Source organism: Lottia gigantea (assembly GCF_000327385.1).
Source record: "Lottia gigantea unplaced genomic scaffold LOTGIsca_45, whole genome shotgun sequence".
Classification (NCBI taxonomy): Eukaryota; Metazoa; Mollusca; class Gastropoda; family Lottiidae; genus Lottia; species Lottia gigantea.
This window is the reverse complement of record NW_008709577.1, coordinates 684925-705748: the sequence shown is the minus strand read 5'-3', so window position 1 is coordinate 705748 and position 20824 is coordinate 684925. Positions and strand designations below refer to the sequence as shown.

The following is a 20824-nucleotide window of genomic DNA, read 5'->3' as shown; positions in this document are numbered from 1 at the left end:
AAGGGAGATAAATCTTATTTTTCATTTTCCTTGTATGGAAAACGTTTGCTAAAATAGGCCTAGATTGACCAAACTGATCATAGATATCCTAGATAAGGATGTCAATGAAACTGAAATTCAATTCTATCCATTTATAACTAAATTGAAACAAGCAGAGGTTTCAGTTTACATGGACGAGAAAGATTTATGCAACTGAAGCTAATTATCATTGAACTACAATAAAATTATAATAAAATAAAATATAATAAAATATAATATAATAAAATTATGGTGTGATTTACTGTCCATACATCCTCATACAAGGACATTATTTTTCTTGATTCTTCTTTTCTTTATTTCTCGAATTTCAAAGATAGGTTTTAGTAGATCTGTAAATCTATCTATGCAACATTGAAAGAGAGATGCTGAAATCATGTCATTTTGTAGTTTCCATTTAAGACAAATATACAGAGTCTGTTTCATTGTGGGAAGATGGGGAATCCTCTCAGACAATTTCGATGCTATTTTTAGACTAACTAGATGTCGCTACTCATCATTTTACAAGCATCTAGTCAAGCCCAGAAAATGTAACGTGACAAAAAGAAAGAGGAAAAAATATTAATGTATTTGTTTAATGTGTAATGCCTACAGGCCTGTTTCCATCTATGTGATAATTAGAAAGACAACCTTCATCTTCTTTTAGATAGACCAACAAAATGTATGGTAGGTTCTCTTCTAGTCTGGATTATTTTACCTTTCCTTTTCTTCTTCCTCTCTCACTCTCAGTATCTTTCCTCTCAATCTTACTCTCAGTTTAAGAATTAGTCAGTATTTGTCTCTTTACTGTTTTATTGACCATTGCCAGTGTCAGTGTTCATTATTATGCTACATTGCTAATTAGGTCTATTACTTACTCATTATCATCAGAGTTATAAAGAGTCTTAAATTGCAACCATGTCCATGGCCATAATATTACAGTGGTGTAACCTATTTTCGTGCATAGAAAGATTCAACACCGAATTTAGTCAAAGTTGAAAAGTCTGAATTTTTTTTTCATGTCTTACATGTTTGCTCAGATATTCTACAAAATAATTAAAAATGGTTTGTTTCGATTTTCTTTATGAATCCCTCACCTTGACCCATATTTCAGAAGCAACCAACTAGACAACCGCGCCAAAATGCATCACCTATTTTCGTGTACAATGTTTGATCTATAAATAAGTCGAGAAAAACCGGTTGTATGTATTACCCAGTGGTATAATTATCTTCTCTTAGTATTTATCTTTAATTTCATTTCATTATAAACTAGTGACAATTCCTTGAAAGAACCGCGATTTAAAAAAAATAGTGACTGACAAAATAAGATACGTAGTGTGATTTATTGCTTAAAGTTATTGAAACAACATAAGAATATGGCCCACTTTGTGTTCCATAGCATTTTTCTGCTGACACAGAATCAGCTAGTTGATCACTAACTTCATTCACTGGAATATATTCCGATTACAGGTTGGGATTATAAGGAAATTCGGCCGATAAAAATGGTGACGTTTGGTAATAAGTAAAATCCGCCATTTTGTATTTGTCAAAGTATACATTAATACATTTTACCTTGCTTGAATCTACTGGATTCTACTAACTGACATTGTAGAGATATGTTTATCAAAACAAGCAAATGTGGGGGTCACGCGAGGTCGCACAAGTAAATTATTAATCATTTCCAGAGATGCACGAAAAATAGGTTAGCACGAAATTAGGTTACTTGACTGTAATAAAATAAAATCTCACTCTCGGATCCTGCACATTCCTCTCTTATTTGAGAATGCTGTAATTCCTTTAATTTTTGATGATCCATTTTGACAGATTTATGTAGTAAGATGAGAACGCTGCTAGTGACGAAGCTAAACATTTGGGTTACCCGGTATCAATACTAAATAATCATTGATAAATTCTGTATGAATAACATTGGTCAGAATAAGATCCATTATACCAAAATGACATTGTCATAGTAGCCTACTGTTTAGTAGTTTGCCTTTAGATTATCTAGCTTTAGTGATAAGAATTACTTTCTAAAACTTTATTGATCTCAGGTGAGAGATATTGCCTGGTTAGAGTCATGAAATACTACTCCAGATTTTAGTATTCATCATCTGTGTATTTATCATTTAAAGTTTTACCAGGATGATACAAACTTCTCTACATGGATGAAAGATTCTGCTGTTCTGTCATGAAATCAGTGGTTACTGATATTGTATTACTTTTTCAGTTAGTGTAATTTCTTGTCTTGTTAAATGTTTAATGAACAAAATTTCTATCTTGGTTTAAAGAAATTAAGGTGAAGGTAAAAACATATTATAGAATGACATGAATAAAATAGTTATTTTTTAAAGCTAGAAGTAAACTAAAAACAAGGCTTTCTAATTAAAAAGGGATCATCTGTATGAAAGATTTCTTCTGTACTTGGAAAGTAGTAAATATTCAATGAGAAGCCAATTTGCATTTATCTTTCATTGTCTGAACAATTTCCTTGTGTCTTGATAGTGATATATGTAGCAAAGCATCTAGACTACAAATATTTTAATTTATTGGCCTAATGTTAGTATTAATCTAATTAGGTTAGCCTAAGATATTTTTATAAACATTTAAATCGTGACTGTAATTGGAGCTTGAGGTATATTTAAGTTCCTTGTTTTTGTACTTGTACTTCAGTTTACATCAAGACAGTGAAATGTATTGACTACTGTGTTATAGGAAACAAATGGTCATGTAATGCTATCAATATTTATTTATTCATTAATGGAATAATTTAGTTGGTGTGGTGCCAGTGAATTTGATTAAATTGATTGGAATTGACCTAAATGTTGCGACTGACATTTGACTGACATATATTTCTTATGTCAATTTGTGAAATCCATTTAGATATTTTTGAAATTATTAGTAAGAATTTAATATGAATGAATCATGTGAAAGAGTCATAATCCTGAGTGTAATTTTAATCTGTTCATGAATGGATATGTTATTAATAGATCAGTCACAAAGGATTAATATTGCAATGAATGTCTGAGGTGCATAGTAACAGTATAGAAAGAATTTATTCAAGTGAAGAATTATCATCTATTATATAAGACTGTACTGGTATTTTTAGTCAAGTTATTTAGTGATTGTTCATAGTGACAGCAGGATAAAGGATATTTTGTAATTGTTGAAAATTTAAGATGAATATCAAATTCATAAGCATTTACCTTAATTGACTTTTGTGGAAAGAAGAAGACACTATATATGATTGGAATAGGAATACATACAAACAATCTGCTCTCGAACTTAAATATGGAGACAAAACAGAAAAGACATAAGAAAACAGCTCTTTATAATTATGTTACTATACTTGCAGATGGAGAAGAAAGTTTACCATTACCAACTTGGAAAACATATTGTAAGTATTGAATTATATATCATTTGACACTTTAATTTTACAAGGAATGAATCCCAGTGACAGAGGGGTAAGGACCCATTTATTGCAAAACTTTTTTTGGGGTCATTCCACGTTTGGGGGTAAATGAAATTTGTCGAAAAAGTCAAAATTTCGAGAACTCGTAAGCCAGTTTTGATGAAATCTGGAATTTGAGCTTTTTCTATCATAACCAACATTTCTGCTAAGTTTCATCAAAATCGGAGATGGGTTAACCCAGTTGTGTGAATTGACATGGAATGACCTTTGGACGTAAGCTTATATATATTTTGTTTTAGATATGGAAAATTTAATTTATTTGTCTCATTTGTCTGGTAGTAGTATTCTCACGTTCAATCGGTAATGAAGTGTAGGCCATAGAGCCCTAGAAAATTCCTTTGCTTTCCAGGGGACATGCAAAGTTTGTAGCCCGACTTCTTTGACAACTGTTGTTCCAGATCATGATATCATAATGTCAAAAAACATTTCTTTCTTGACTTGTTTTGGTGGTGATTTCATAATTAAGTTAATAGGTTACACTGATTGATGTATGAATGAAGCCCCTTCTTTGATAATAATGGAGGGTTGTAGTGATATTAAACCAAAATTCATTTTGTGTTATCCTTTCATGTTTCTCTTAAGTTAGTAACTTTACCGAGTCATAAGGGATAAGTTTGATTACTTACAGGGTTTGCACAGCCTTGAAAAACCCTTGAATTCCGTCCGTTGCCTTGAAAAACCTTGATTTCAAAAGAAGTCTTTGGAAAACACCATAAAAAACCCATTTTCTCTTGAAAAGTCCTTGAATCTTGAGTTGAGTCAAATTGTGTATATTTTTAACAATTCAATAAGCGGACATTTTTGTCTGAGTAAGATTTATCAACAGGACAGCCGTTACTGAAAATAATAAACGTTTACTTAGAAGTATTCAATATAGATTACATAGTAGGGGGTATAAATCAACAGCCATGGGTCATGTAGTCTCGGTTGTCATTTATTACATCTACTATCTCCACACACCATGTTGATCGAGTGATTATTATGTTACTATATATAACTTGTAAGGTCACGTCTCGCGATGTCTATCAACTTAAATTAATAACATACGAGAATTTTAGTGATTTTTTTCGCTAATTTGGCAGAATGACCTGTTCGAAAAAAAGTAATATTTCAGAGCTGGGCCCAATGGGAAATGGTCTCCTTGGTAACATGTACATCTTGATCGCCGCCATTGTTCTAATCTAAGTTTATCGCTATGTCCGGAAGATGTACTTTTAACCGATCGTGGTTACAAATGAGTGAATTTAGTAAATGGAGGTTAAAGATAACCGAAACCATGCTCGCTTTTCAGTTTTTAACAAAACTACAAACCTGGCAAAAATGGGACAAGCTCTGAAATCTCACATGAGTAGTGAAAAACATGTCAGTTTGATGAAGTCAATGGAAGGACAGATAATGGCAGTGTCTTCAAATGTTGGTGGCAGTGACAAAACTTAGTTTATCACTGATGAATCCTCTTCAAAGCAGGTCAAGTAGCGATGTGACAATTTACGTGTCTGCTCGTAATGTTGCCATGAAAACAGAAATTTTATGGGTTTTAAGAACTAGGCTATAACTACCAATTCTTGTAAGCACCACCAGTACTAGCCTACACATACACAGACAAGAGAAACAAACTTGATTTGCAAATACACACGCATCTTCAGGCAAAGAACAGATTAACCCCATTGAAAAATAATATTAACTATCTTTATTGATTTCACAGTTCAGAAGTTAGGTACATGTGTATTCTGTCCGACTAATATCCTTGACAAGTCTTTGAATTTTTGAGGCAAAGTGCTGTATGAACCTTGACTTAATATAAGGTCTCAAAAAATACATAATACAACGTCACTGACAAAAAAAAGGGCAAAATGATCATGTATTGCTGATCTATTGTATGTTTAACATTGTGTCATTGATGTAATGATCAGTGATCTATTTCTATTATTGTGACGTCGCTCCCTGTACATCCGGCCGGCTGTCTGTCTGTCTACAATTGGCTTGTGAACACCAAAGAGACTACAGTTTTTATCTGATTGTAAGAAAATTTGATGTAATCATTTATATTGATGGGATCTTGGTCAGGTTCGAATTTTTCGATTAATAGGTTTTGAGTTATTGCCCTTGACTTATTTAAAGCATGTCAAAATTTGTTTGTGAATACAATAAAGACAGTTTTCATTTGATTCAAATAAACTTGGCGTTATCAGTCATCATTGATGAGATCTTGGTCAAGTTTGAAGTTGATGATTTTTTGATAAACGGTTTTTGAGTTGTTGTCCCTCATTTGATCAAAATTTTTTTTGTGAAGTTTTCATCCGATTTAAATGAAATTTGGTGTGATCATCCATCACAATGAGATCTTAGTCAATTTAAAATTCGATGAACGTGATTTGAGTTACTGCCCTTCACTTAGTATAAACTATCAAAATTTGTTCATGATTACAATAGAGACTTTCAAGATTTCATCTGATTTTAATCAAATTTGATGTGATCATCTAAAACGATGGAATATTGAATTTGGCGATTTTTCAATGAATGCTGTTTTAAGTTTATCACACAGATTGGTGACCGCCCTTGATATACTTAAAATTTATCAGGAAAGTGGATGCATCTTGCTAAGTTTTTCTTGTAATCAGGTATCTTAAGGCTTGAAATTTTACCATTTTTTGTGTATCTTCATGATGACATCCATGCACTGATCTTTAGTAATCTTAAATTCTCAAAACTTACTATATCCGAGATCTAAATGAAGAAACGATTCTGACTAAAGAAGAATTTGTCATGGACTTGATGCTTGAAGATGAAATATGCATGTTCTATCAATGGAATTTGAGTAACGTAACTTGTTGATGAGAAATGATTTGTTAGGCTCCAAGTAGTTCATGTGATATTTATATTGGAATAGATCAATAACTATCCATCCTCTCTATTCCAGTATATACTCTACAGCAACAAGCTCCTAAACCACATCGAATCATCTGCCAAAGAGAGGTAAGTTTCCTTATATAACTTTTGAACAGTCCAGTAGCAGCAGAGCCATTGAATTAATATCTTTATAATTTACACATTTTGAAATGGATGAATATTTTGCAATGATACTTAGTACTATTATGTGTTCTAACAAGTTGATTCAATTATATAGACATGGCATTCTACATAGATCTTATACTTACATGCTTTATAGTTATCTCACTCAGTCTAGAAGCCAGTTAAATTGTTCTTTAATTCCATTTCGGGACCATTGGTCTGTGGTTGGATTGTGTTCGTGAAGCTTGAAAGTGAATTGTTGAATAAACAAGCCTAGTAACATCTTGATGGTGTTTTCTCTATAGTTTTGAATACTTAGTACTTGAATTGTTTATATATATTTCAGATTCCAAATAGACCACTCTATTATGGAAAAGAGTAAGTTTATTTTTTATAGTGGAACCTTGTATTTCTTTATGTGTCCATTCATTATTTATTTTGATATCAATGGTTGAAATTTTATTTGCATAAATCTTTATAAATTGAAACTTGACTTTAAAAGATTTAAGTCAGTGGAACAGATTATGATATTTGATGAGGATCAGTCTATTTTCCTTATTTGTGATATTAAAATCATAACATCCTGCTTACATTGTAAAGCATTATGTCTTTAAATTTGAGTTCAGATTTTCTCTATAAATATGATTTGGGTCAAATATTGTGAGAAACATCCTGTAGTATAAAAATATTTATTTGTAAGAATAAAATTCACAGTCACAATGTTTTTATTAATTTATGTTCTTATAACATATTATAACATTGCCAGTGACACTTCCTAGCTCAAGTTTCCTTTGAATTTGTGACAGTTGGTTGAAAGAATCAGTTTTCAATTGAGGAAATAATCTCAGAATAATAAAGAGGTCTAATAATTCAGGTTAATATATTGGCCTCAGTAATATTGTCGTGCTGATATTCTAATACTGAACAATAATAAGTCAAATTGGATTTACCAAGGACAGTAAGAAGTAGCTAGTAAATTGTGTTTTAATGGGACTGGTGCACCATTTTTTTGGCCAATCATACCTTGGTCTCAGAAATGAGAATTTTTTGGCTAAGCCAGTCAGTAATAACGTTTACAGCTCACTGTTGAAATTTGAGACTTCAAATCTATGTATGTCCAAAATTATTATTTAATTTGAAAGTTAAAAGGTGAGACCTCTTTTCTTGAGACACTGCCATTTACAGAGGTGTTATCTATAGAAAAAGGAAAAGAAATTCCTAGTTTGAGATATTTTTGAAGGATTTATGGGATTTCTTGTACATTTCTAGTAATTCTGAAGACTAATTACATATATTTCAGACTCAAATCAACCCTTGAACTATGTTAAATAAGATCTGTTTAATCAATTGAAGGTTATAGATATGACGATATGAATCACAGGCCATAAAACAACTAGCTTTCCTGTTTGTTACTCTTAAAAATCTGAAGTCTTTCTATAAAACTGATAACTGACATTATTCCTGCTCAACCCTCTTTCTAGTCACTTTCTAACCAGTGAGGCAAAACTAATGAAATGATAGGAAAAAGTTGAAAGTGGTAAAGGAAAACCATTAAATTGAAGTGATGTGTAAATAAGCATATAGCTAGTAGAATATCTCCACTGAATTGGGCAATCAACTAAAGTAGTCCAATATTGATTTTCTATCTATAGGAAAATGACTTGTTGTCCAAAAACGTTTTACCCAATAAGAAAGTAATACTAAACCATTTTACATGTCTGGTAGCATAATACATAGTTCTGCTTTGAATTACTTTTAAACAACTGATAATTGTATAAAATGATATGAACATTTTTAATGATCCATAATCACATTTAGTCACTTTGTGACAACTTTCCAACTAGAGAATGATACTATTTGACTGCCAGCCTTGTCTAATGATTCTAGTGAAAGACACTGTATTAAGCCAGTTTTCATGGCTATATTTATTTATTCTCTGAAATAATTGTCACTTTTGATTTGACACAACTGGTCAATATACTACAACATATAGGGTTGTAGAAAGTATTTCTAGAATTTTGATTTCAATCTTACACTAAATGACATTTTTCATCAAGATTCTATTGGACCATTTTATCATTAATCATTGATTTACTGTTACCATCATTTATCTACTGTTCAAACTTTAACTTGCAACTTCCCAGTTCAAAGAGTGATTATGTTATTTATTACTATTTAAAGACATAGATCTTTACCAAGCTAAATCAATACATTTTTGTGAGAAAAATCCAATTTGATCAGATTCTGAATAGTTTCTTTCTGTGTAACTAACAAATCTTACTGAACTTCTTTCCAACATTGTTGCCATATAAATTAATTTCTAGGTACATGTGTTTATCGGTCTGGTATGTTGGTATATGATCTAAAAAAATTAAGGTCGAAAGTTTGCAATAATTTTAAAATTAAACCTCTTCTTAACCCCTGAGATTTTGAATAGTGAAAATAAAAGCTTCCTAAGATTTTTCAACTGATCTTCATGATCAAGTGGGAGGATTTTATATTTTACCAACCACCAACCACATACTGAAGTGTTTGAGTTGAGACATGATTCACTATTTTTTAACAGTAAAGGAATTAGGTTGATTTTTAACCTGAATCAGATTACAAATAAGGTAAATCATAAATTTCAAGAACCACTCCATTACCCCAATGATAAACAAACCCAGCAATGATGGACATTTTTCACCATGTATTATTATTGACAGATTCCATGGTAATTTAAGTCGTGATGAAGCTGATAGATTATTAAGTCAGGGAGATGGGTGTTATCTAGTCAGAAAGAGTGAACGTGCACCAGATACATTTACTCTTGCTATCAGGTAAAAAATTTTCAAGACATCTATCTTCCTAAGTGAAAGCTTCATTTCTTGGCTGAATATGATATAAGTTTCTATATTTATAAAGAATATTTCTAAAATAACTGTTTCAAATAAAAATGAGTGGAATTACCTATGAATTTTTTCCTCGCTTAAAAATTTCAATTTTTAAATTCATTTTCCAAATCTACTCGTAGGACAGATTTTCATGGTGCGCATAGAAAATCTGCTTACAATATTGTGAGATAATCTTTGGATTCATCTCTAAAACATAGCAATTTTTTGACTTTGTTAGTCTTCTTCCTTTAACTTTAAGTGAATAAAATAAAATAATCCATGGTTTAGGATGTCTAATTGATTATTTCTAGGTTCAATGGTGAAACAAAGAATTTTAGATTGTATTATAATGAAAAAGATCAGAAACATTTTGTTGGGACAAAATTCTTTGATACAATCCATGATCTGGTGGAAGATGGTTTGATTCATTATTATATAGAGGCCAATGCAGCAGACTATATATCAGCATTACCTAAAGAATCTAATTATGAAGAATCTCCTTACTTAGCTTATAGTGCCAAACGTAAAAGACTTGTTAATCACAGATCAAGACCAGCCTCATCTAGAAGACTGGATTATCCAGACAGTGGTCAACTTACATCCCATAATGATATTCCGGTAAATTTGATTTTTATTTTCTCTTTTTTTGATTAGTTAAACAATTGTCTTTACGATTTGTTTTTGTTCTTTATTGATGCAAGCCATAATCTTATTCACCTTACCTGGAGTCGAATTAGATACTGTATTGTTGTTGGCAATTTGATTCATCATCTGATGCTATATTTTTAGGATACGGTAGCAGAAGAAACAGAGAATTTAGATATATCTGAATATGACATACCTACAGATTGGAAAGATATTGAGAAACCACATTGTTTTAAGGTAATAGAGAGTTTCCATAGATGATTTGAAAGATGTCTTCTTAGACTGAGAAAGTTAAAATGGCATTGTGATTTTTTTTTTGTAATAAATATTTGATTCATATGATAATGAAAAAGATTGGGGTACAAGGTTTCACCTATATTACCCCTCTCCTGAAAAAATAATTATATGATATATAATACAAAAAGAGAAATTGATGAAAAAATAATAACTTGGTTATTTTGAGATAAAACTAAACTAATTCTATGATCTTACATAAAATCTTTCTACTATTACAGGTTCAAAATTTTATGGGTTTACATTGGTGTGATTATTGTGCCAATTTTATGTGGGGTTTAATAGCACAAGGTGTCAAGTGTCAAGGTTAGTTTTTGATTGAATAATGGTTGTTAATTATTTTGTTATATTGTTCAGAAATTTATTCTTATTCATGTCTACAGATGAAACGCTATTTGTTTAAGGAAAGAATGATTGCTGGCTAGGATCATCAGATATCCAGATTTATATGATAAAGGTAGTTAGAAAGGAGACTGCATGTAACTCACAAATTTTATCATCAGACATTTATTTTAACACAAAAAATGTAAAACCCTTCCATATTATATAAACACAATCAATTTCATTTACAGATTGTGGTTTTAGTGCCCATAAGAAATGTTCAGAAGCTGTACCTAATGATTGTATGCCAGATATGAAATATGTCAAACGTATATTTGGAGGTGATTTAACAACAGTAGTTAAAGCTCAGAAATCACCAGTACCTGTGATAGTAGAAAAATGTGTCAAAGAAATAGAATCGCGAGGTAATTGTTGAAATATTTAGTTTTAGAAGTCTATTAGCCATTATAAACTTACATTTCCAACAACTCAAGTTTCTGGTGCAGATGTATCACAGTTGAGAAGACCCAGATCAAAGCCTGATTAGGCTGTTTACATCAGTTATTCTGTGTGTCCACATGAAGGTTCTTCAAGGGTCTTTTTTTTTTAAATTGTTCTATGATAATAGTTCACAATCTGTCTTGTGCAAAAAATCATCACAGATAAGTTGTCATGTGAGAAAAGTTAAAAAGCCATGTGAATGATTTCTATTTAATTTATTTTATTTTCTATTTGATTTCAGGTTTTGAATCAGAAGGTTTATATAGAATAGCAGGTTTTCATGATGATGTAGAAGCTGTTAGAATGGCTTTTGACAAAGGTCAGTTTCTTACTGGTTATGTTTGTATTAGATCAGTATTTCAAGGTTTGAGCGACAATACAAGTCTATGAAAGCATTGTCTGTGGCATCAAAAATTGTTCTTGGCTTGAAAAGGATTGATGGAAAGGGCATAATTATATGGAAATTAAGCATATTTGGATTCAGAGTGCATAATATATTTACACTCTGTTTCATAAAATATTTTGACACATTTTTTCTATATTACAGATGGTGAAAATGCTGATATTGGCCCAAGTAAATATGAAGATATTAATACAATTACTAGTGCTCTCAAGTTATATTTCCGGTTATTACCTATACCTTTAATAACATTTGATGTTTATAAACTACTTATAGATGTTATTAGTAAGTTTCAACTTCAATTTACTTTAAGACTGTCAAATGAATACATTATATGAATTTACTGTAAAGGGATATGGAATGATTGAAACACAACTTAAATGAATGTGATGTGGTTCTCTAGACAATTTCTATCTGCAGCTAGTATACTGATTTGCAAAAATGAAATTAGATTTTACCAAGCTATTTGTCCTGGTCAATGCCTGCTTGATAAGCTTAGCTGTTATAATGAATTGAACTATATGTTATTGTATATCTGTAGAAAATGAAGATCAGTTATCTCAGTTGAAGTTAATTAAAGAAGCAATATCTCGACTACCTCCAGCTCATTATCAAACATTAAAATATCTTGGAGCTCATCTTTTAAGGTTAGAATATTGAATTAGTACCTAAAAAATTGTTTAATGCAAATTAAAAAGTTTCTGCACGGCAAGATGAAGTACCTTCTATTTTACTGATACATGACATGACAAGGTGCAGTTTATTTCATATGGAATGATTTTTAAATACAATCACTATCATGAATTCTGACCTTGATATGTGACCCTTCATGTACAAAAAAAAAATAGTGCTATGGACTTGATGATTATGTCCATTGAATAAATTTCTTACATTTTATATTTCAGAGTAAAAGACCACTGTAAAAAGACATTAATGAGTGTTGAAAATCTTTCAATCGTGTTTGCACCAACTTTAATGCGGCCAATCGAAACTGACCCTATGGTTAGTCTAATGTCAGTTAAATATGAACAGAAAGTTATTGAATATATTTTAGTTCATTTCAGAGAAATCTTAGGTAAATGAGGCTTAATAAATCAACAAAACATAATTTATTGAAATATTTTAATATTGTTAATTATTATTCCTAGAGCTAATTAAGTGTGGGATTAGACTATGGATTGCAATTTTGGGAATGTTTTTGCTGGATTTTGTAACAGTTATTTAGTATCCTAGGATATATATAGAAAAAAACAATATTTTTTGCATAAGTACTAAGTTAGATCAATTCTCAGGTCACAGGTAGTCACACTTTTCACCACATGATGTTTAAAACTTAAAAGAGAATGTGTGTAAAGTATATTTTCCTTCAATATATACCCACATTTCTACCGGTCAATATCAAATTACAAAGTTCACGTATTCATGTAATATCTTTAATAGATTGATTCGTCTCAATGATAAAAGGAAAGGGAGCTCTTTGTCTTTCCACAACTTTCGTAAGAAATATCACTGATTTAAAAGTACCATTTTGTAATGGAATTACAATGTAAGATTGTAAGATTGAGTTCAGACTACTATCATTCTCTAGTTAATAGAAGATACAATCATATAAACTATATATTTTTTAAGCATGATAACTTGTTTTGATTGTCAGACAGAGGGCACTTTGTATATTTTTACTTCAAAATAACATAGATTTATATTACTAAGATTTTATATGTGTATTTCAAATGCTTTGAGTGGCGTGGCGGCTTATTCTGCGTTGTCTCTATTAGAGAGAATGTTTGGCATTTCTATAAGTAAAACATATTTATTTGCAAGGGTAACATAAACTGCTATGTACAGCCAATTGTTTTATTTTAATTTAAACTTATGTCATTATGATTATGTACAGTATCATGTCTTAATTAACTATATTTATTAATTCATATTTTGTTAAAGCTCATTTTATATGGACCAACTGGAGATTATTTTCATTGTGTTAAACTGAAACTATTAAAGCTAATGCCACTATGAATTCTGTTTTTGAAATGGGTGTTTAGACAGGCTACTATCAGTTTTTCTGGTGAAAAATACTCTGATAATTGAGAAAAGTTCAAAAACTGAGTGTACAGAATGAGGCTTATCATTACTTTAATACCGGTAGCTCTGTACAATACATTTTTACATTCAGTATAAACCAAGAGTACATAAAATTTCTATTTTTTGTGTCCAAATTCAAATATTTCTAATCAAATATTATGTTAATGCATGACTTTTGTGACAAGTTTTTTTTGAATATATTTATTGTATTAAGCTTATAGCTTATTTTATTTCTATTGAAAGGTTTTTGTCCAGCAGAATATAATAATATCATATCGGAATATAATGTCTATAGGATTCATGTTTTTGCTGAACAATTTAATGGTCAGATTTTTAATGGGGAAGCTTGCACCAAATGCACAATACTTTACCTACACCAGATCACTTAATATATGAGTTCAAGGCATTTTTAGAGTCAGAAAGCTTTTATGAATTCAGATCTGATATCTTATTATAACTTTTTGATGGACATCTCCTATAAATGAATCAAACTTAATATTTGTACATGTTGTGTTTATAAAACTGTACTCTTCATTCATAAACTAGTAAAACTTTTATAGAAATAATTATATGATGAACTAGACATCAGAGTTTTATTCTGTGCAAGTGATATGTGTCAAATAAAGCACACATATACGTAGGTAGGCATGCATGGACTCCATACAAATTACTTATTTTGGAGCTTAAAGTGTTTTTTTATGGGATATTTGAACAATTTTAGAAACTTTACACTTGTAAAGGCAAGGCAGTCAGTAAGGCAAATATATAAGCTCTCAAGAACAAAAATCTGTTCACTTTTACTTAATGTAGTAAGTAAAGTGATTTTTATTGAATAAAGTAAGTAATTAAGCACTTTTATTTAATGACTTCCAATCAATCATTCAATTTTTCATTGTAAATGATTTTACCAATTCAAATTTATTTTAATTATTAAACATACAAAATCAATTAATTAATCAGAAATATATGTATTGATAAAAACTGATATCAGAAACTTGATAAACAATAAGTATGTTGAAATAAATGATCGATGATAAATTTATAGTTCAAGGCCAACATCTTGCCAGCCTCGTATACCTTCTAATAATTGTCTCCATGATGAGTATTGGTTACTGACAGTTCTGTTATTTTTAACTATCATCTTGGGACAGGATTTACCTTTTAGATTAAAAAAACCTGCATCTACATGGAAATCTACATTACCTGAAACACATTAACATTTCAATTTGGAACACAATTTTATGGTTTATCAACCCAGAGTTGATAGCAGCAATTGTTTCAACAATTAACATTGTCATCATCAGGTGGAAAATTTCTATCATTCACAATTAATAGTTTTCATCCTTGAACAACTTACAATAAATGAAACTTGCATACACCTAAGGCTCATTCAAGCTATTACAGGCTAATATAAACGATTTGTCAAATTGTAAACTTACCTAAAAATAGATGTCTATCTTTAATAACTAAATGTAAGTTATACTTCTTTAAATATTTCTGAAATGATTGAAATTTTCAAAACAATTTATTAGAAAAATCAGGGACTAATTGATTCAATTAAAAAATTGTTATAGTGATAGACAAATTAAGAGGCAAGTAAATCTTTCTTTTGCTGTTACACATCTACCAGACAGACCAATGGTAGCCTGTTTGTGAAAAAGATTCTAAATGGCCCTTTTAAAGTAAAACCAAGAATGATAAAAAGTTCCATATAACTGTCGACCCACCTTTAATTTGGCATGAACATATTTGGTGAATACATTCCACCATTTTTCATGAAATAATAACTCGATATAAATATGGCCCACTTTATCAATATACACCTCTGGTAAATTATTATCAATATTTAAAGGAACAGTCCATGGTTTATTTTCACCAGTAAATCGGACTATCTTTATTGTATGCTGTAATCTAAAAATACAAATTATACAATTTATACATTATTTCATAAATGAAGTGAAGTATTTTCAATCAAATCAAGAATTTTCAGTGAAACAGCAATAAAGATGCCTTTACTGTTTAAAATCTTAAAGGTTATTTTACATGGCATTGTGTTTTTTATATCTTCATTAATGCTAAAAATTTAAATGGTTTGAAATTTCTGTATCAGAAAATATTTTTGTGTGTTAACTTAGTGTATCTATATATTCAAAAAGTTGGAAGTCTGATAATAAACAATAGGAAATGGCTGAATAAAATAACATACCTTCTATAAGCATCTCTATTTGTATCTTGTAATGTATAATGTATATTATAAATACAAGGTAATCTATTCCAGTCAGGATATATAGATGTTATTAACCATTCTACTTTGGCACTATCTATAATAATTATTATCTTGCATGTGACATAGGCAATTTTCGTAGTCAGGTTAGGAAAACTCATCATATTGTGAAAAAATTGAGTTGAAAACAAACTTGATCATAAATCAACAAATATATTACATCAACAGATCTGCTGCATGAATGTTTAAATATAAAAAATTTTTTTTAATAATATCTAAAAATTTACCTTGTCCTTCTCTTTCATTTCTAACTTCTTTATCAGCTGCTTTACGTAACTTATTAAATATTTTCTTATTTGGTTGTAATAACATAACATTAGTATCAAATTTGTCAGCCCAGCCTACATCAGGTATAGCAGCTAATGGTGTTTGATTGAATATATCATCTGTTTTATTTAATACCTACAAACTTACACAACATATTAAATATAGTCATTTGTCAGAATTCTCTCTTCTCTTTCCCCTGATATACATGTATAACTGAACTGATATATTACCCTTGAAGATAAAAAGAAAAACACTTCTTGAAGAACTTAAATAGTTATAGGATATAGCCATTTTGATATTTGCTTAAATGAGCATATTCATATAATTTTTATATGCCCACATGGAAATGTGGACCTATATTGCCGTCGCCCCTGTCCGTCCGTCCACATTTGTTGTATGCACGATAGAGGCTACAGTTTTTATCTGATCTAGATGAAACTTGGTCTACAAGTATATAATGATGAGATCTCGGTCAAGGTCAAAATTGGTAATAATCGGATAAACGGTTTCAGAGTTATTGCCCTTGACTTAGTAAAAACACGTTAAATTTTTTCTTGTATGCACGATAAAGGCTACAGTTTTTATCTGATCTTGATGAAACTTGGTATGCATGTATATATTGATGAGATCTCGGTCAAATTGGTAATAATCGGATTAATGGTTTCAGAGTTATTGCCCTTGATTTAGTAAAAACCCTACAAATTTGTTTTGTAGTCATGATATAGAGTGCAGTTTTTATCTGATCTTGATGAAACTTGGTACACATGTATATATGGACAAGATCTCAAGTTGGTAACAATCGTGTGAACGCTTTTTGAGTTATTGCCCTTGAATTAATTCAATGCGTCTAATTTGGCTTGTAGGCCTGATAGACTCTACATTTTTTATACGATCTTAATGAAACTAGGTATGAGATCTCAGTAAAGCTTGAAATTATTAAAAATCGGATGATTGGTTTCACATATTAAACCACTACAGACTTTGTTTTCATTTCTGACAGCTGATAGTGGGCGTATGTTACCTTGCCTAGCAGCTATCTTTTTAAAAGTCATACTAGACGTTTTTTCTAGTACACTTTAAAGAAAAATATAGCAAAGAGATTTTGATTTTCACACCTTGGCTATTATTAAAATTCTCCCTTTCAGTTAATATGTATAACTGCACTGGATAATGTTAAGATAGCTGGCCACGCAAGGTAATCCATTGATTTTGAATAAAAATATTTGGCAGTAGAATTACAATCACCAGTATGAAATATTCAACTTTCAGTCATACACTTCTTTTGAACTCTTTGGCGTGATACTGAATATCGAAATCCTGCAAGAATCGAGCCTCTTAGTGTTTACGAGTTGATTTGTCTCAACTTTTACTAAACATTGTTACAAGCTGAAGGATAACTGATTTTCAGATCCATATTTTGAAAAGTGATACAGTTAACGGAAATAAAGAAGTCTAGTCTAGAATGCTGATATTTTATTTTATAAAGAGAATAATACAAAATATTAGTTTCTTACCACAACTGAGTTTTCAAGAAAAGCTATTTTTTCATATTTTGTATGCTTCCATAGCCATATTAGACCATAACTTTCATGTAATATTCTATTACCAGCTGTTTTTAAATCTACATCAATAATATCATCAAACATTCTTTTTAGAAATGGTCTGAAATAGTTTTATAAGGATTCGTGCACAGTTTACAGCTAAATGCATTTTGGAATCATTGTAAATATACTAGAATCTTATAAACATTAAATAACAATATTTCTAGATACACTTAGTTTGGAAGCAGGTGTGCTTTAAGTATCTGCATAGCTACAATGAAAGATGTCCTGGCCTCTTGTTTCAGAGACTAGTGTGCTTTTGGAAATCAATATAAAGAATGTGAGTTCATGTATTTAGATGTGCCTAATCAGTGTAGTTTTGAGATATTGACATGGAATGTGAAACTAAATATGGTGATGTTGCATTTGTTATATAAAATATATAAAACTCCTTAAATTTCATCAAATTTTTACTGAACCACAGTATTTAATTTGTTCAAACATGAACGAAACTAGTCACTGATAATCAGGGTTAACTGGTTGCATAGGCAATCTTTATTTCTAAAATTAAAACCCCACCTTATTAGCCGGAGACATCATTAGTTACCATTAAAACACAGCAATGTTTACTCCCAGTATGTTTTAATGATTGAGATAAAACAGAGGAACTGATAGCAGTTAGATCTGATGTAGCATAGCTCATATATACATTTTTACCACATTTCCTGTAATAGGCCTTAATATATTAGGATATAATCTGAACTCTAATAATGTATTTAAACATCATAACTGACATGAGAGAATATTACAACTAAACCATTACAGGAAGTAAAATAACTGAGTGCACCTTTTCTGAAGGTCTTAAATGGTATTAAATATGAAGAACATTTTGTGAATCTTTAATTTAAAAAATGTGAACCATTATTGACTACCAGATTGTAATCTATTATAGAACAGCAAATTGTAATCCATTATAGAACATCAGAATGTAAACTATTATTGATTTTAGAACATAGATTTTGAACCATTATTTGAACATCAGAATGTAATTAACTATTATTGAACACCAGATAGTGAACTATCAGAACATCAGATTGTGAACCATTGAACATCAGATAGTAAACTATTATTGAACTTCAGATTGTAAACTATTATTGAACACCAGAATGTGAACTAATATTGAACACCAGAATATGAACTAATATTGAACACCAGAATGTGAACTAATATTGAACACCAGAATGTGAACTAAAATTGAACATCAGAATGTGAACTGATATTGAACATCAGATTGTGAACTAATATTGAACACCAGAATGTGAACTATTATTGAACATCAGATTGTGAACTAATATTGAACATCAGAGTGTGAACTAATATTGAACATCAGATTTTGAACTAATATTGAACATCAGATTGTGGACTAATATTGAACATCAGATTGTGAACTATTCCTGCAATTAAATGGTTATCTATTAATGAACATCATATTCTTAAGGCGGTTAAATATAAATGAATGTTATCAGGTGAACCATTCTCAAGCTTTAAGCCTGAATACACCCTAAAACCAACCATGGAAATAGACAGGTTAATTAATGTGAATATTTGATTTTTGTAGAATTGGAAAATTGTTACCTGCAGTATATTCCATATAAAAATATTATATATAAAGACAATATAATTTTATATAATTTAAAAATACTGCACATGTTTATAGGCCTAGTAGTTCAGATCCTTGAGATTGGCCTACAATAATTGATCTATACCAAGATAACATTTTCAGATGTATGGTTCCCACAAACGTTAATCTACAAAACTGATAAAACAGAATAATACAAATAGGCATGTAATGAATGAAGTTGCCAATAAATCTGATAAGTGGTCAAATTAAAAAAAAAAAAAAAAAAGAAACAGGTATCTCCTTAACAAATCCTTGTAATTATTTTGTATTCTAACCTAATAGGACATATTCATTTTCCTTAGCCAGTACCGGTACATTATAGGATATGTTTCTGTGCTTTCTTGATTTGTAAATACCGTACTAAACAACATCATGCTAAAAAAAAAGGAAGGCTGCTTAAGGCAATTACTATACAATATAGGATTTTTGTATGATATTTTCATATTTTATTGGCAGTAAGAAAAACTTGAGTAAAAAATTTGTCAAGAGAATGTAACACTTTCACTTTTACATATCCCTGTAAATCGTACTGCTGACAATACATCGCTGGGTTAGAGCAAAAACATTGTAAGTGACTTACAATGTGAATTGAGATAAAACGATTTTAATGTTGATTTGTACATAACAATTCGCGTATTTCATTCACGCTCTTGAAAGTTGATAATAAAAATAAGTTCGTATTAAATGTGTTTTTGAGGAAAATTTGAGATTGGATACATATTGGCAACCAGCCAAAAGTCAGATACGATGTTTTTGCTCCAACAGATTTCACACACCATTTTAGTGCAAAAACATTGTAAGTGACAGTTTACACACAGTAAGGGAGAATATTAGCCATTTTTGTTGAAATGAATCAATTTATTAATAGATAAATTTAGTGTAAAGAGTGATAACAATTTATTTCAAACTTTCTGTAACATCAAGAAATCCATTGATAATTGTTTTAGGTCATCAATTACTAGTATAAACAAAAAAGTGCCGTAAACGAGTAAACATAAACAAGAAAATGAATTATTTATAAATCAATTAGGTTGACTTTTGAATTTTTAAGTATTATGCATTACAAATTAGATCTCGGCATAAGGACAAAAATCCTAATTTTAACTTGAGGATGATCAACAATCTGTTAAAAGGCCATTGTAAAAATGACGACAATCGCGAGGTATAAAGTCACATAATTTAAGTAAATCGGCTTTCTTTTGTTTGTCAATGACTTGAGTTGACTGATAAGCTTTTGTTAATTTGACTGTAGCAAGATCACAAGGATGCCCTTGTTTACGATAAGATTTCTTGACCATCTCGCCCCCTATTTCATGTGCAAATGATACAGTTTGTTCATTGTCAGATTTACTGTAAATAATATGATGAACAGTCATGATTCCAGAAAAGGCATTCTGTTTACATATCATCGAATTGAACCTTTCGTAATCATTAATGTC

At 30.3% G+C, this 20824-nt stretch overlaps 2 protein-coding genes across 2 annotated transcripts; one reads left to right on the top strand and one right to left on the bottom strand.

Annotated features, from left to right (window-relative positions):
* Window positions 1-569: 569 nt before the first annotated feature.
* Window positions 570-12731, top strand: LOTGIDRAFT_218141 (hypothetical protein). The gene is made up of 13 exons (XM_009060929.1): window positions 570-702; window positions 3368-3409; window positions 6405-6460; window positions 6843-6874; window positions 9202-9315; window positions 9681-9987; window positions 10159-10251; window positions 10530-10614; window positions 10881-11054; window positions 11372-11449; window positions 11678-11815; window positions 12072-12177; window positions 12436-12731. Exons 1-13 carry the CDS (start codon window positions 696-698, stop codon window positions 12611-12613), a joined length of 1410 nt encoding a protein of 469 aa, XP_009059177.1. The 5' UTR covers window positions 570-695; the 3' UTR covers window positions 12614-12731.
* Window positions 12732-14651: 1920 nt separating this feature from the next.
* LOTGIDRAFT_164406 (hypothetical protein) lies at window positions 14652-17809 on the bottom strand (the record flags this gene model as incomplete). Its single annotated transcript, XM_009060928.1, has 6 exons — window positions 14652-14815; window positions 15052-15109; window positions 15340-15523; window positions 15819-15933; window positions 16124-16298; window positions 17678-17809. The coding sequence occupies 6 exons, from the start codon at window positions 17807-17809 to the stop codon at window positions 14652-14654; spliced, it is 828 nt and encodes a 275-aa protein (XP_009059176.1).
* Between the last annotated feature and the right edge of the window lie 3015 nt (window positions 17810-20824).

Bases quoted from the DNA above. Each gene is read 5' to 3' on its own strand.
- LOTGIDRAFT_218141 (XM_009060929.1), top strand. The intron at 10,252-10,529 runs GTAATAGAGAGT...CTACTATTACAG, and splicing joins AGAAACCACATTGTTTTAAG to GTTCAAAATTTTATGGGTTT. The intron at 10,615-10,880 runs GTTAGTTTTTGA...TTTCATTTACAG, and splicing joins ACAAGGTGTCAAGTGTCAAG to ATTGTGGTTTTAGTGCCCAT.